This window comes from Ascaphus truei, chromosome 1 (genome assembly GCF_040206685.1).
Source record: "Ascaphus truei isolate aAscTru1 chromosome 1, aAscTru1.hap1, whole genome shotgun sequence".
NCBI classification, from domain to species: Eukaryota; Metazoa; Chordata; class Amphibia; order Anura; family Ascaphidae; genus Ascaphus; species Ascaphus truei.
The window spans coordinates 143,843,306-143,857,783 of record NC_134483.1 but is presented as its reverse complement, the minus strand read 5'-3'; the positions used below and the strand labels follow the sequence as shown (position 1 = coordinate 143,857,783).

Below are 14,478 nucleotides of genomic sequence, written 5' to 3'. Positions count from 1 at the left end.
GCGTTATTATCGTGGACTAACAGTAACGGGGGTTTGAGGATATCCGTCGTTAGGCAACCTGCTCATGACCATATGATTTGCATATAAGTAAGCCTAAAATCTGTTCAAATTGATCGTTCTGTTCTTTTTAAGGGAAATGGAAAAACCTCGTTGCACCAAGCAACTGTGGGGATATGTGTTATGGATATCGTTAAATGGGCATTAACCAAACGTTAAAAAATTAGCGACCTTCTGTGGATCTACCCTTTAGGCCCTTACTCAATCTACTGTGAATCTGTCATTTCCTTGCGTGGGAAGATTGCAGCTCGATTTGGTGACGTCAGACTTGTTTGTCTTATGAACTCAGATAGGAAACAATTAAACAATATCATAACTGAATGCATAGAGGTGCTTGAATGTGGTACGCCTGATGTGACATGATTTAATGGTTTATTTTGACTGATTATCCAGAAACTTTACTAGAAATAAACAGCTTTAGCAAGATTGATATCTTAAAAACCCTAAACTATTTGGAATAGATTTTAACACACGTCCTGATAATAATAAAAATTTCCTAGAATTGGCCTTGGACTTGATTTTAATGCATCACTGATCACACTATGCATAAAAAGTATTGGAAACAGTTGGGAAATGACAAGTTGCAATATGGGGTTGCATCTATACAGAGCACAAAGCTATTACACATCTCATTTACGAGAAAGTCCAATTTTATTTATGTGACTAGACTAATGCAATACAATTATTTAAACATAGACAAAGTTTCATATGTATCTTTCTAGTTTACCTTCTATATCATTTTCAAATTTAAGTAGATCGTAAACATCCATGAGTGTTACAATTTTGTCCTTAGTCTCTTTAATGAATACAAATATTTAAACTGCTTGATAGACTCCTGGAGGATATTTCCATTAAAGGGACTTTACATGTTTGTTTCTTTTTCTTGCAATAACATGAATAAATGAAACGTAGAATTCAGTGGGAAGTGACTGCCTCCTTACTCCCTTTGCATAAGAAGATAAAAGAATGACATACATGTAGATGAACTATGTTTGAATAATGCCTTTTTAAAAGAGACTGCCAATGGTAAAAGTGATTTGCTGATGTTTTCAACTTTATCGGGAAGATACCTTTTAATGAACTGATGTTCAGAGAAGAAGGTATCAGGTACAGTCCAGACATTTCTGACATATACAGATCTTTCTCCCCCCCTCCCTTCATGTATAGTGAAATATATAATCATATGTAGAGAAAAAAAGCTCTGTACACTCTACACCTATGAATAACTCTCTTGTCTTGATGATCTATTAAAAAAAATCATAGCCTACGTCAAATCAACACTTCTCCAGGATATACAGGATCAATATGGCTATTGGCCCTGCAGATTTATACACTTATTCACTAGTAAAACAAAAAGAAAACCAATACAACATTCTTCTTTTTTTCCTACCCTGTAATGAGCCACCACTTGCATCAGGGCTATTCAAGGTTTGGAGAGCTGAACAGGCCGGGTGTTCTAGTCATGTAATCTATACATTCTGCATTTACACATTTTATTGGTGCTCAATGTAGATGCATATTGCATTTATAAAGCCAGTATGGCTCAATGTGTTGGTTCAAAACATATTTAGAAGATTGTGTAAATTAAATTTTTTTTATTTAGTACTGTATATTCAGTAGACGATAAAACATATATCGAAATAGATTAAAAAAAATTGTTAAATTATTTTCAGCTGTCTCAGCTGTTGGAGGTTAGTGGCCCCTCCATCCCATGTTTTAAGCCCGCACCGCCCCACTTCCCAAGTCAGCAGGTCCTTTTCATTTTACTGGATATAGATCCAATGTTGGTCCTTCTCCTTCCTAATAGAGGTAAATGAGAATTTTAATCCTAATAGAGGTATATTAGTATTTAATTTGGTAGTGTTAGGACCTGTGAACTGGGTCTGCCTTGTCGTGGTTCACAGGCTTACAATGCTTTGGCACAGGGTTAAACTAAATGACACTTTTTCAAGAGAATATATAAGTATTTTACTGTGTATTTTTATCATATTGGATGTAGCATTGGGCTTCTCTGTTGCTTGTTGTAAAAAAAATATATGGCAAGATAACGACTATTTCAACCTCTGAGGAAAAATTGCTCACTGCCTACAATATGACTCTAATCAATATATTTTTTGTTACACAACTACTTGAAGCTACTGTATAAGATACGATGCTGATGTGTTATTGAATTGTGAGAAAGGGGCTGTAAAATAAAATATTAATGAAAGTTCTGAGAAATCCACTCTGTATATAATAAGCTATTGAAACAGCATTTCAAACATCTTCAGTTTTTATTTTCTTTGCTTGGCATATTTTAGATGCTTGTGGAAGTATCATATACATTTTCAATTCTGTTTGGGTAATCAATAGGGTTTGTATAAGAGAAAAACTATTTACTCAGCATCACTAGCAAAATCTAATATTGCCCACTAGCTAAAGTGCTTCACATGGGTTGCAGTACTTGAGACCCGGCTTCGCATGGGTCTCCCTCCCGCTCCCCTTCGCTTTCCCCCCTGTCTTCTCACCCTCTCTTCTCTCCCCCTCTACTCCTTTCCCTCCCCATCTCCCTTCATATTCTCCTTCTCTGCCCCCCCTCCCTTCTCTCCTCCACATTCTATCAGGGATGTGGAACCCTTGGAAGTAAGACAGAACCCCAAAACAACAAGAGACTGGAATAATTAAATTGATAGTGTTTAATGATCATATCAAGGTAGTAACACAAAAGGCAAAACAAAAAGGTTTCTGCAAAGTCAGCAGAGCTATATGCAAAAGCAATGGTAGCCAGGGAAAGGAAAAAGAGCAGGGAACAAAAAATACAAGGGGAATGCAAGGCAAAACAAACAGGTAGCAGCAAGGTCCTCAGAGCTACATGCAAATGCATGGTAACCAGGAAATAATAAAATAGCAGGGTACTATGAGTACAAGTGGAAAGCAAAGCAAAACAAAAAGGTATTTGCAAAGTATACAGAGCTTCATGCAAAAGCAATTGGTAGCCAACGAAATACAAAAGAGCAGAGGGCAAGAGAATGGCCAGACTGCTGCTCTGGAACAAAAAAGTTGAAGGAGTGTGGGGTTATATACCCTTAGCTAAGATGGCCACTGGCCTCATGAGAGATACTAGTTTTTACCAACCCAAGGCCTGAACTTGACTCCTATGTGTGCCCCTACAGGTCTACAGGGTGTATTGCAGGAGCGAATGTTGTCATCCACTTTCCTCTGTCCCACCTCTCTTTCCCCTGACTCCCCTTCTCGCCCCTCCTCTCTATACCTCCCTGCCCTCCTCCTCCCTCTCCCTCTAAGCACTTTCCTTTAATACAGTGCCTTAAGATGTCCCCAATTCTTTCCGGCGCTCTCTCCTTCTCCAGCATTCTTACTTTCTCCTCACGTCTCAACTGACTTCCTCTCTTTTTTCTTTTTCCGTTTTCTGTGTAAACTATATATATATATTTTATTTATTTATTTATAAAATGTTTTACCAGGAAGTAATACATTGAGAGTTACCTCTCGTTTTCAAGTATGTCCTGAGCATAGTTAACATGACAAATAATACATGGTTACAAATACAGTTACATAAATGAACAGGGTATACATTATATACAATACATTGCATGCACAGTTAGAGAAGATGTATATTATAGGCTTATGTAACAGTTACAGACCAGATTAAAATGTGAGACAGCCTTAGTTTTGAAAGAACTTAAACTGGTGGTGGATGTGAGAGTCTCCGGTAGGTTGTTCCAGTTTTGGGGTGCATGGTAAGAGAAGGAGGAGCGGCCGGATACTTTGTTGAGCCGTGGCACCATGAACAGTCTTTTGGAGTCAGATTTCAGATGATAAATGCTGCATGTGGTAGGGGTGAGGAGCTTGTTCAGGTAGCTGGGTAGCTTGCCCGGAAAGTATTTGAAGGCAAGACAGGAAAGGTGAACTTTGCGCCTAGACTCGAGTGATGACCAATCTAGTTCTTTGAGCATTTCGCAGTGATGTGTGTTGTAGTTGCATTGGAGAACGAAATGACAAATTGAATTGTAGAGGGTGTCAAGTTTGACAAGGTGGGTTTGGGGTGCCGAGCCATATACTATGTCTCCATAGTTGATAATTGGCATTAGCATCTGCTGTGCAATACGCTTTCTGACCAGCAGGCTTAGGGAGGATTTGTTCCTGTAAAGTACACCTTGTTTGGCATAGGTTTTGGATGTCAGGGTATTAATGTGCATTCCGAATGTTAAGTGGGAGTCAAACCATATGCCCAGGTATTTAAAACTAGTAACAGGAGTTAGGGTGGTGTTAGCGTTGGTTTAGATCTGGAGCTCAGTCACTGGAAGCTTTAAATTTTTTGTCTTGGTCCCAAATACCATTGTTACAGTCTTGTCAGTGTTTAAAAACAGTTTGTTTTAGGAAATCCAGTTTTCGAGTCTCAAAAAGTCAGACTGAAGTATGTGTTGAAGGTCAGAGAGGCTATGGCTGTGTGCATATAGGATTGTGTCATCTGCATACATGTGTATTGAGGCTTCCTTACAAGCTGTGGGAAGATCATTGATGAACACTGAGAAGAGTAGGGCCCCAGAACAGAGCCTTGCGGGACGCCACAGGTGATATCCAGGGGGTTGGATTTAGAGCCAGAGATGGACACATGTTGGGATCTACCTGATATGTAGGACTGAAACCAGTTTAAAGCCTGTTTCCCTATTCCAGAGCTCTGGAGTTTGTTAGCAGGATAGCATGATCAACAGTATCAAAAGCCTTTGTAAAATCTAGGAATATTGCACCAGTGAGTTGACCCCGGTCCATTCCACACTGGATTTCATTGCATACTTTTAGCAGGGTAGTTACCGTGGAGTGTTTGGAGCGAAAGCCTGATTGGAATTGGCTAGGAAAATTTGTCTTAGTATAGTAATCGCTTAATTGGGAGTGGACACATTTTTCCATGACTTTGGATAGGATTGGAGAAGGGAAACTGGCCTGCAGTTTGAGACAGTGTTTGTGTCCCCACTTTTGAAGATTGGGACAACTCTGGCAGTTTTCCAGGTCTTAGGGATATGGCCTGCAGACAGGATAGAGTTGACTATGGAAGCAATTGGTTTGGCAATTGCTAGGGCACCAAGTCTTAGGAACATAGATTGTAGTAGGTCAGGTCCACATTGGCTGCTTATTTTTAATTTGAGGAGCGCTTGTGTAATCTCCTCTTCGGATACTGGGCCAAGTTGAAAATTGTGAGCAGTGTTGGGAGGGGGTAGGGCTATATGGGTACTCCCAGGATGAGTTTCAGGTTTGTGGTTTGGGTTGCGTTTCGCTAATAAGTTAGTGGCACACCCCACAAAGTAATCATTGAATGCATTTGCAATGTCGGTGGGGTTTGTCAGAGTAATATCCCCCTTAGTGATATTACTTGGCTGTTGATGGTTAGAAGGCTGGAATATGTTGTTGATAACCTTCCAGAAGTTAGCTGGGTTTGATGTATTCTGGAGGAGATTGTCAGAGTAATATTGTGCTTTTGCATGCCTTGTTTTCCTTGTGCACATATTCCGCAGGCATCTGTAGTGATTGAGATCCTTGGTAGTGCCAGTTACTTTGTAGCTTTTCCACAAGGCTTCCCTGAACTGGTAGAGTGCTATAAGGTCAGGTGTTACCCATGGAAGGTGGGCACCCCGTACCCCTATTCTGCGTAGTGGAGCATGGGTATCACAGAGTTTTAAGAACTCGGACTGGAAATAGTCGAGCGCAGAATCAGGGTTGGGAATTAAATCGATTCTGTGCCAAGGGCAGTTGGTAAGGTCATCCAGAAACTGTTGCGGGTTAAATTTTCTAAATGTTCTAGTGAGGAGAACTTTAGGGCTTGATTGGGGCGGTTTAATTTTCCTTACACAGTACACTATTGCATGGTCACTGAAAATGTCAGGAAGGATTCCAGAGGATTGGATTCTGCTGGGATTTGAGGAGAGAATCCAGTCAAGCAAGGAATGGTTGTGCGATTCAGGTTTGTCCGTGTGGGTTGGGAAATGAGTTGCGATAGTTTAAGCGATTTGATTTGTATCTGGATTTTGTGGTTTTTAGGGTCAAGCCAATTGAAGTTAAAATCCCCAAGAACTAGCAGCTCACTCTTCTCATTCAGAGAGGAAATGGAGCCAAGAAACTGGGTGATATCAGTCAAGGATTGTAGAGGGCCTTTAGGGGGGCGGTAGATGCCAGCAAGCAAGATGAGTTCAGAAAAGGGGAGGCATATTCTGCCAACTAGGATTTCAAAAGAGGGTGGGCTTGGGGGCAATTTAAGTAAATTTTAAGGTGTCTGCAATATAAAATAACACCCCTCCTCCTCTCTTTGACCTATCTCTACTAGAAATGGAGTATCCTTGAATGTATATAGCTTTCTGACTCTCCTTATCTGCCACCAGGCAATGCGCATTATAATGTCACCTGCCAGATACTGTATATAGCCTACCACTTTCAACACACACTGGCTAACCTGCTTGTCAGAGAAATTTTAATCACTCATAGAATTCCTTTGTTTAAATAAAAATATAAAAAGAACACAGAGGAGCACACTCGTAGAGCCCCCTAAGTATGCATGCAAAGTTTCAGGTGTCTAGTTTTCATGGTCTTGGAGCTATGGCCCTGACAGAGCGATAAAGGTCTAAGTTGATGACCGAAACATCGATCATTTTTCAAATTATTTGAATATGTTTCTATCAAGTCCTCTGGAGTGCTGTTTCTTTCCCTCACTTGGGAGAACTTCTTTGATTGCCTGACACAGAGACCGACAGCCAGACAGCCAGACAGTCACCCAGCCAGACAGACAGACTCATTCTTATACTCCTTGAGAAAGCGCAAAAACACATGAAACGCATGGGAGGACTATCCAGTCATTTTTTAGCCACTCACCTACAGTGGCGGCTGTCTTTAGTCTTCTGCGGCCGCCACCGTGGGATTTTTAAAAGTGCGGGCAGACGCGGGCTTTTTTTCTTTAGTTTCGGCGCCGCGGGCGCTTTCAATGTTCAGCGCCATTAGCGCTGAACAGGAGATGCATCTGGCGCTTCCAAGAGATGCGGCTGGTGCGCGGCCAAGTTCGGCTGAAAAAGCAAACATCCCCGTATTAATACGGTGATGTTGGACGTTTAAGAGGGCCGTGACAGTATGCTTCAATAAAGCCTTTTCTATTTTTCATATCTGGGTACCCTGTTCTTTCATGTGGTTCCTGTTTGAGGACTGCCCCGGACATTGTTTGAGTGCCCTGAATTTCTCCAACTTTGTTACTCATTCTTATTATTATAGCTTAAAAGGGAACAATGCAGTACATTCAGTGCAGCAAAAAAATAATTGAAATCTGTGGTACTGTACGTATATGCTTTATTTCATAATTGTGTACCTTTTAAGATTTTGCCACATATATACTTTATTTCAACATCACTGTGCCGTGTGAGAAAAGGAGACAACAGCTGTTTTCCGTCACCCTCATTTTGTAATGTGATTATGTTTCCTTGATGTTCCAGTGTAGTAGTTTGCAGACCCCCTCTGAAATATTGGTGCTTAGCGTTGTGTTGAGCATTGTGTATAACCCCAGTATACACATGATGTAAAATAAAAAATGATAAGGATTTAGGTAGTACTTTTTTTTTATTGGACTCATAAGATTCTACACCTTTTCAACGGTGACAAGTTTACATAAAACCTGTTCAACTTTGGTGGACTTTTTGGATTTCACATCAAAGTAGCACCTCTATTCAAATTCTATTGTTGCCTTAAATTCTGAACTTGAAACTCCCAAACCTCCTTCACAAATGGGGCAGGTCTAAGAATTCTACCATGAACTGGCTAACTATTCTGAAATGTAGCTGTTAAAAAGTTTGTAGCAACATGATTATTGACCTAAATTTACTGGGTGCCCTTTTCATCTCTCCACTGTTGTAGAAGGAAATAGATAGATAATGCACCTGCAGTATGAGAACACATATACAGTATTGTACTGTACATGAAAGCTTCAGTGACCTAAGCTCACTACTAGTATGGCTGTCTTTTAAATTCTGCACTCCTTGGAGCAGGTCATTTTTACTAATAGTAGAATTGTATATTCATTTTGAAATAGTGAAAAAAATACTTTGTGCATCATTTATTGCTATTGCCTTCACACTTGCATTGTACTGCATTGCTGAATACATAGCACTTTAAAAACTATAATAGTAATGCCATTAGCCAAACAAGACTACATGTGTATAATTAAAATGATTTATTTCCAATATTAAAACCATGTGGTACTATATATTGTTTAAATATTGATCTATATAAATAAAATAAAAAGAGGTTTGCCATGGGGTATATTTTGCAGTCATAGGGCCTCATGCAGTAAGCGTTGATAAGGGAATTATCGCCATTTTATAGGCAAAATTGGGTTTGAGATTCAGTAAGCGCCGATAAGTGCTTGATTTCGCCAGGTTTCGGAGCCGATTATTTTGTTATGGCCAGTCGGCTGCCGATAAGCCTGTTTTCGCCACTGATCGCCACTTTTTTAAATCGGCTGGATTCAACAAAAAAAAACAGCTTATCGGGGCTGATCGGCACTACGAAATTGAGATGTTATGGCCAATTTCTCCCGCCAACTAAAGTTGGCAGTTTGGAGGGGAGAACGATCGCTAAGGCTGCCGGAACGGCACTTAGAAAAAAAAAAACTTCTGTACATCAATGGAGTCAATGGAGCGGGGACGTATAACAGTATAGTACTGTTTACGTTTCATTGCTCACAATACAAACGTCATTTGCATTACAGTGTGGGGGCATTCCCTGCATTGTGTCACAGCTGACGTGTATTATTTGCATAACATTATACTTTTACATGTTTGCAGCATTTGCGGGTCACATTACTCATCATGTGATGATGTGCCAAGGGAAAATACTATACTCAACTCTTAAAGGAGAACCTCACATCATATCACACATTTTACTGAACTGAGCAACAATTATTTACATGATGTTACACATGACACACATGTCACACATACACCGTATATTCATGTTCCTTTACATTACACAATGCTTGTAATGTGACACGCATCTTTAAACGTTCATGTACATCTGTCTTCTCATGTTTACATCTAGTTTTGGGTCCTCCCTATTTTCATGACGTCACTTATTGGACGCTCAATCACATTGCATGTTTACATTGTAACCGTAGCATTACAAGCACTTCAACCTAACTTATACACACATGTACAGTAATTCAGCATTGGGACACCTTGTAAACTCATTCTATAGCAACTATCCTCATTACACAAATGCATGCATATGCACACGACTATTCATTGTTGTCAACATGTCACAATAACATGCCTAATTACACATGTTACACAAAACTTTTCCCTCGTCAATCTCAGCCTTTTTGCCTAATTACATGACTGACTGTTGCGTTCACAAGTGTTACATGCATTGCACATGCAACTATTTATTTGCAAGCAATGTTTCTACAAAGGTTCACGTCACATCATTGCCAAATATCATCATTCCCTGCAGAATACACACAACAAATACTTATAACAAGAACTGCACACAGCTTGCCACAGAAGTACTTTATTATGTTAATGTAACACCTTGCATTTTACTATGTCACCTGACATCATCACATACCTATTTAAAGGACGCCCATTACCTGCTCATTCACAGCTACTCATTTCAAAATGTTGAGATTGTTTAGGAGACGGAGGAACATTCTTTTCTATGACATGCTTGATGATGAAGAGAATCATATAGGGCAAGGGAGGGACACACCAAGGGACAGTGACAGGGACAGTCACGCGGATACGACAGGGACAGGGAGAGGGACAGGCCGAGGGACAGGTAGAGGGACAGGAGATCAGAGGAGAAGACAGAGGAGACAAGTTGTGCCTCGTCCGCGTCTGTACAGGGAGAGAACCCTGTTAGATGGGATGAGTGAGGAGGAGATTGTAAGTCGCTATCGTTTGAGTTCAGCAGCAATCTTATCTCTTTATCAGGAGATAAGGGGAGATTTAGATTTTTTCACAGCCAGAGGTCGTGCAGTCCCTGGGCTTGTTAAAATGCTGTGCTCATTACATTATCTTGCTTCCGCGTCATACCAGACAACTGTGGGCATAGTGGGCGGGGTCTCGCAATCTACATTCTCGCGGGCCTTGACCCAGTTTCTCTATGCACTCAATAGACGCGCTAGGAATTATATTCATTTTCCTACAGAGGCGACAGAGTGGCTGGAAGTCAGGACTGGCTTTTATAATATAGCAGGGATACCATGTGTGCTGGGTGCAATCGATTGCACACATGTTGCACACATGTTGCTTTGAGAGTGAGCATGTGTACCGCAATCGTAAGCACTACCATTCACTCAATGTACAGGTGGTATGTGATGCGACGATGAGGATAATGCATGTGGTACCCAAATTCCCTGGTTCCAGTCACGATTCCTCCATCCTGAGGAACTCTTCAGTCTTCCATGCGTTCGAAGAGGGACATTTTGAACATGGTTGGCTGCTGGGTGAGTACACATTTACATGTTCTAACACAAAACACATTTTTATTTAGGAATGTTGGCATTGTACAATTTGATCACTAATGTCAGCTTATGTGTGCTCCATTCATTATAGGTGACTCAGGATACGGAATTAGGCCGTGGCTCTTGACTCCGGTGCTAAACCCTCAAACTGAAGCAGAGGACAGGTACAATGCAGCCCATATATCTACAAGATCTGTTATAGAGAGGACATTTGGCCTACTCAAGACCAGATTTAGGTGTCTGGACAGAACTGGTGGGGCTCTTCTATACAAGCCTCAAAAAGTGTCTGATATTATCCTTGCCTGTTGCATTTTGCACAATGTTGCACTCAGGCACAATGTACAATCAGACCTAGCTGAGCCTTTGGTAGACGAGCATCCCACCCATGTAGCTGCTGAAAATGAACAAACAGCCAGTGGTGGCCAGACACGCCAGAATCTCATCAATTCATTTTTTTCTTGTAAGTAAAAACATATATGTTCCAAGTTATACTTTTATAGTTACATTATGTTATCTTAACAATAATGTTTTTTTATATACCCTTCTGGTAGGACACAGATGAATATGGGTTGCACACCTTTCTTTTCTCTGCTGTGTGCACAAAGGGATGTGGCACCGGTATGTTATTGTTGCACAGGTTATATAATCCCTCTTCAATTGTACTTTAGTTGTGTGTATGTTAATACAACTGGGGTAACAAATCACTAATATTTTAGCATTGTGTTGTTCCTTATGCTAACACAATACACATATTATGCCCATACTCATTCATGCTTCTAGTATGCTTACATACAATGTTATTGGTGCAGTGTAACATGTACATCCATATGATGTGTACACCAGGCTGATTTACATTTTGAATGTCATTAAATATACATGGTGTTGCACATTCAACACCAAATACACACTTTGCTGTGTTGTTTACGGTACTGAAGATGGCATGTCAATGTTTGCAATTTATATATTGTTCCTTTGCATTATAGGTATATCTCCAGTATGAATGATCATGGTATGTATATTTGCTGACATCTCTCATAAGATGTGCCTACCTCAATCTTCCTATAATTATTTGAAGTAAAAACCCTACATATTGGTTTTAACACAAATGTAACATACATGTACTTTCTGTATCATGTATATGCATTTAGCTACTCTTGAGCTTTCATGTGCATTGTATTAGAAAATGATTACTCACATTTCATCACATTTTATGTATGTTTCCTTATAAATTCCATTAATGTAATATAGAGGTGTTTGGAGAAAAGGGGATAACTGTACTTATGTGTTTACTTACGGGAGATCATTCATCACGTATGAAATTGACTGATCATAACACTCCATGCATGAATGCCTGTAATCACAACAATGCGTACTACATCTTAGATTTAGCAATGTAGGTGTTTTTTAATGCTAGGAATTAATAGTCAACATTAATTTACATTTGTGACATGTGTATGTATAAGTCACACGTGTGTGGATGTGTCCTACATGTACCAAGTGTAAAACTGTTAACAGAAAACACAATTTTGTTGCAAATGTTACTGTCATTTAGCATTTCTAATTTACCAATATGACAATGTTGGTAATATTTTCGCAATATAAATCACGTCACTTCATCATTATCATGATGATAATTATCAAGTATTCTCACAATTGTAACGTCAATCACGTGCACATTAGCATAGACACACTTTGTAAGACAACTGTTTGTGTCTGTATCAATTTGTGTAGGATCCATGTATAACACCGACAAATGATAACACCAGCTTTATTATGGTAGCTTATATCATCATATTGACTATACTATGTATTTTTAGAACGTTTACTAAACACAGTAAACTATAGTTAGTTAGGTTAATGAAATATACACAGAAACGTACTTCATTACATGATGTTGATGTCATAATCAGAACATCATGCATTGTAGGGGACCACAACATCTGGCCAATAACATTATTTGCTACAGTCCCAAACCATTTTATCAACATACCCATGTAACAAGAGATTTTTAACAATAAATGGCTAGTTGGTTGTAAGTGTCCTTTACATTGGGAGAAGGAGTGGCTCAGTGAGTAAAGACACACACTGGCACTGAGATTTTGAAGCAGGGGAGTCTGGTTCAATTCCCGGTGTCGGCTCCTTGTGACCTTGGGCAAGTCACTTTATCTCCCTGTGCCTCAGGCGGCAAAAAATAAATTGTAAGTTCCACGGGCCAGGGACCTCAGCCTGAAAAATGTGTCTGTAAAGCGCTGTGTACAACTAGCAGCGCTATACATGAACATGCTCATATTATAATTATTATTATTATTATTATTATTATTATTGTTACATAGTTTCGACAGTCATACGTTCCATTACACAATAGAATTCACAAATGTGTTAGCAGAGTGGGAATGGTTGTTATATATAAAACACACCATGCCATAAAATGATAGTAGTCATTAAAGAACACTCAATAAAAATTCATGAGGCACTATTTTGCAACATCATTATGTTAATTAAGTGCTTATGCAATATAGGCATAAGGGTATCACATTTTTAATTGTTTGTTAATAAGCGCTGCAAGCAATATAAAATTAGTTCCATATGTAGTATAGTAGTCGGTGGCTCCTCCTCACAATCATCTCATATAAAGGTAGACTCTTCTGAAATCATACATTGATCCGATTGTATCTTCCCCGACATCTCTGAAATACAGCAAACACATGATGGTAAAATATGGCACCTTACTATATATGTATCCGTGACAACGCATTACACAGCTCTATATGATTGTGTACATACACACGTCACTCACTTATATGTTAGAAGTACAAGTGTACATCAGTATGTAATGTTTCTTTAAATTTGTAGCAGGCATAACTATGTATATGATGTGAACGTTGCCTGTATACTGAAAAATGTGCGCGCACATCTTAGTGTGCGCACGCACTTCAGGCTTGGCTGCACTAACTGTTAGCGCATGCGCAAAACAAAGCGTACGTTGTGCGTTCAATACATCTTGAAAATACCATTAAACATAAAATCTTTATTTCAAATACAATGAATACGAAACTACATTCGTTCTAAACGAGTACATCTGTATTCTTTTGAAACAGACGTGTTTGGACAGAAAGGACGGCCGATAACACAATGCGCAAATGCAATACGTGTGACGTCATGTTAAACCAGCGTGAAACGCACGCTAACACTCCTCCCACTCAATTAACAGTCGGCTAACGCCCAGTGAACGGCCCCAGTGTATGACACAGTGCAGTTACCGTAACTATAACAAAACAACACAGCCAATAGGCTTTGAGGCGCGCACGTCGCTTGGGGGCGGGACTTACATCCGTAATCCTTTTTAAGGACGCCTTGGGCCATGACAAGGGTCCCACGTCATACGTGGTGGACCCGCTTTTAAATGTTGCATGATAACAAAACAGGTATGTGTTAGAGTTATGTTAAAATGTTGCTAATATGGTTAAAGGGATAGGAAAGTACGTATATTTATTCCGTCAGCAATGTGTACTACTCTTTCAGGTTATACTATATTGTATTCGGCAACAATTTCTTTGTGATCGCTACATGTTATGCAGTCTGCAATGTTACGCTGTATCCACGCATTGAAAGTGAAAATGGTGGTTAAAAAAAAAACAAAAAAACATTTAAACGCACAGTCAACGCATAACGGTTGTTATATTTACCATTCTTCTAGAATTAACTCTTCGTCTGGCTGCAACTGGTCGCTCCAGAAATGCAAGGCATTTTCATCCACGCTTGACCCACCCGCTGAATCCAGTATGACACACATCTCCTCCATGAAGCGTTCATAGGAATCGCCACTGCTTTCTTCAAACAATTGGTCGGGAGGTAGGTTCATTTCTTCGGGTTCCCATTCCAATGCATTTTCAGCTGAAAGGCTTGGTACATAATCATAGTACTTTTGTTCT

The 14,478-nt window shown here is 39.7% G+C and overlaps 1 protein-coding gene across 1 annotated transcript in view; it reads right to left on the bottom strand.

The window, feature by feature from the left end:
• Positions 1-585: 585 nt before the first annotated feature.
• LOC142488377 (uncharacterized) overlaps positions 586-14,478 on the bottom strand; it is a 19,131-nt gene continuing 5,238 nt past the window's right edge. Inside the window, exon 4 of the mRNA XM_075588887.1 lies at positions 586-597. Coding sequence (XP_075445002.1) covers positions 586-597 — 12 coding nt within the window. The remainder of the gene's footprint in view (positions 598-14,478) is intronic.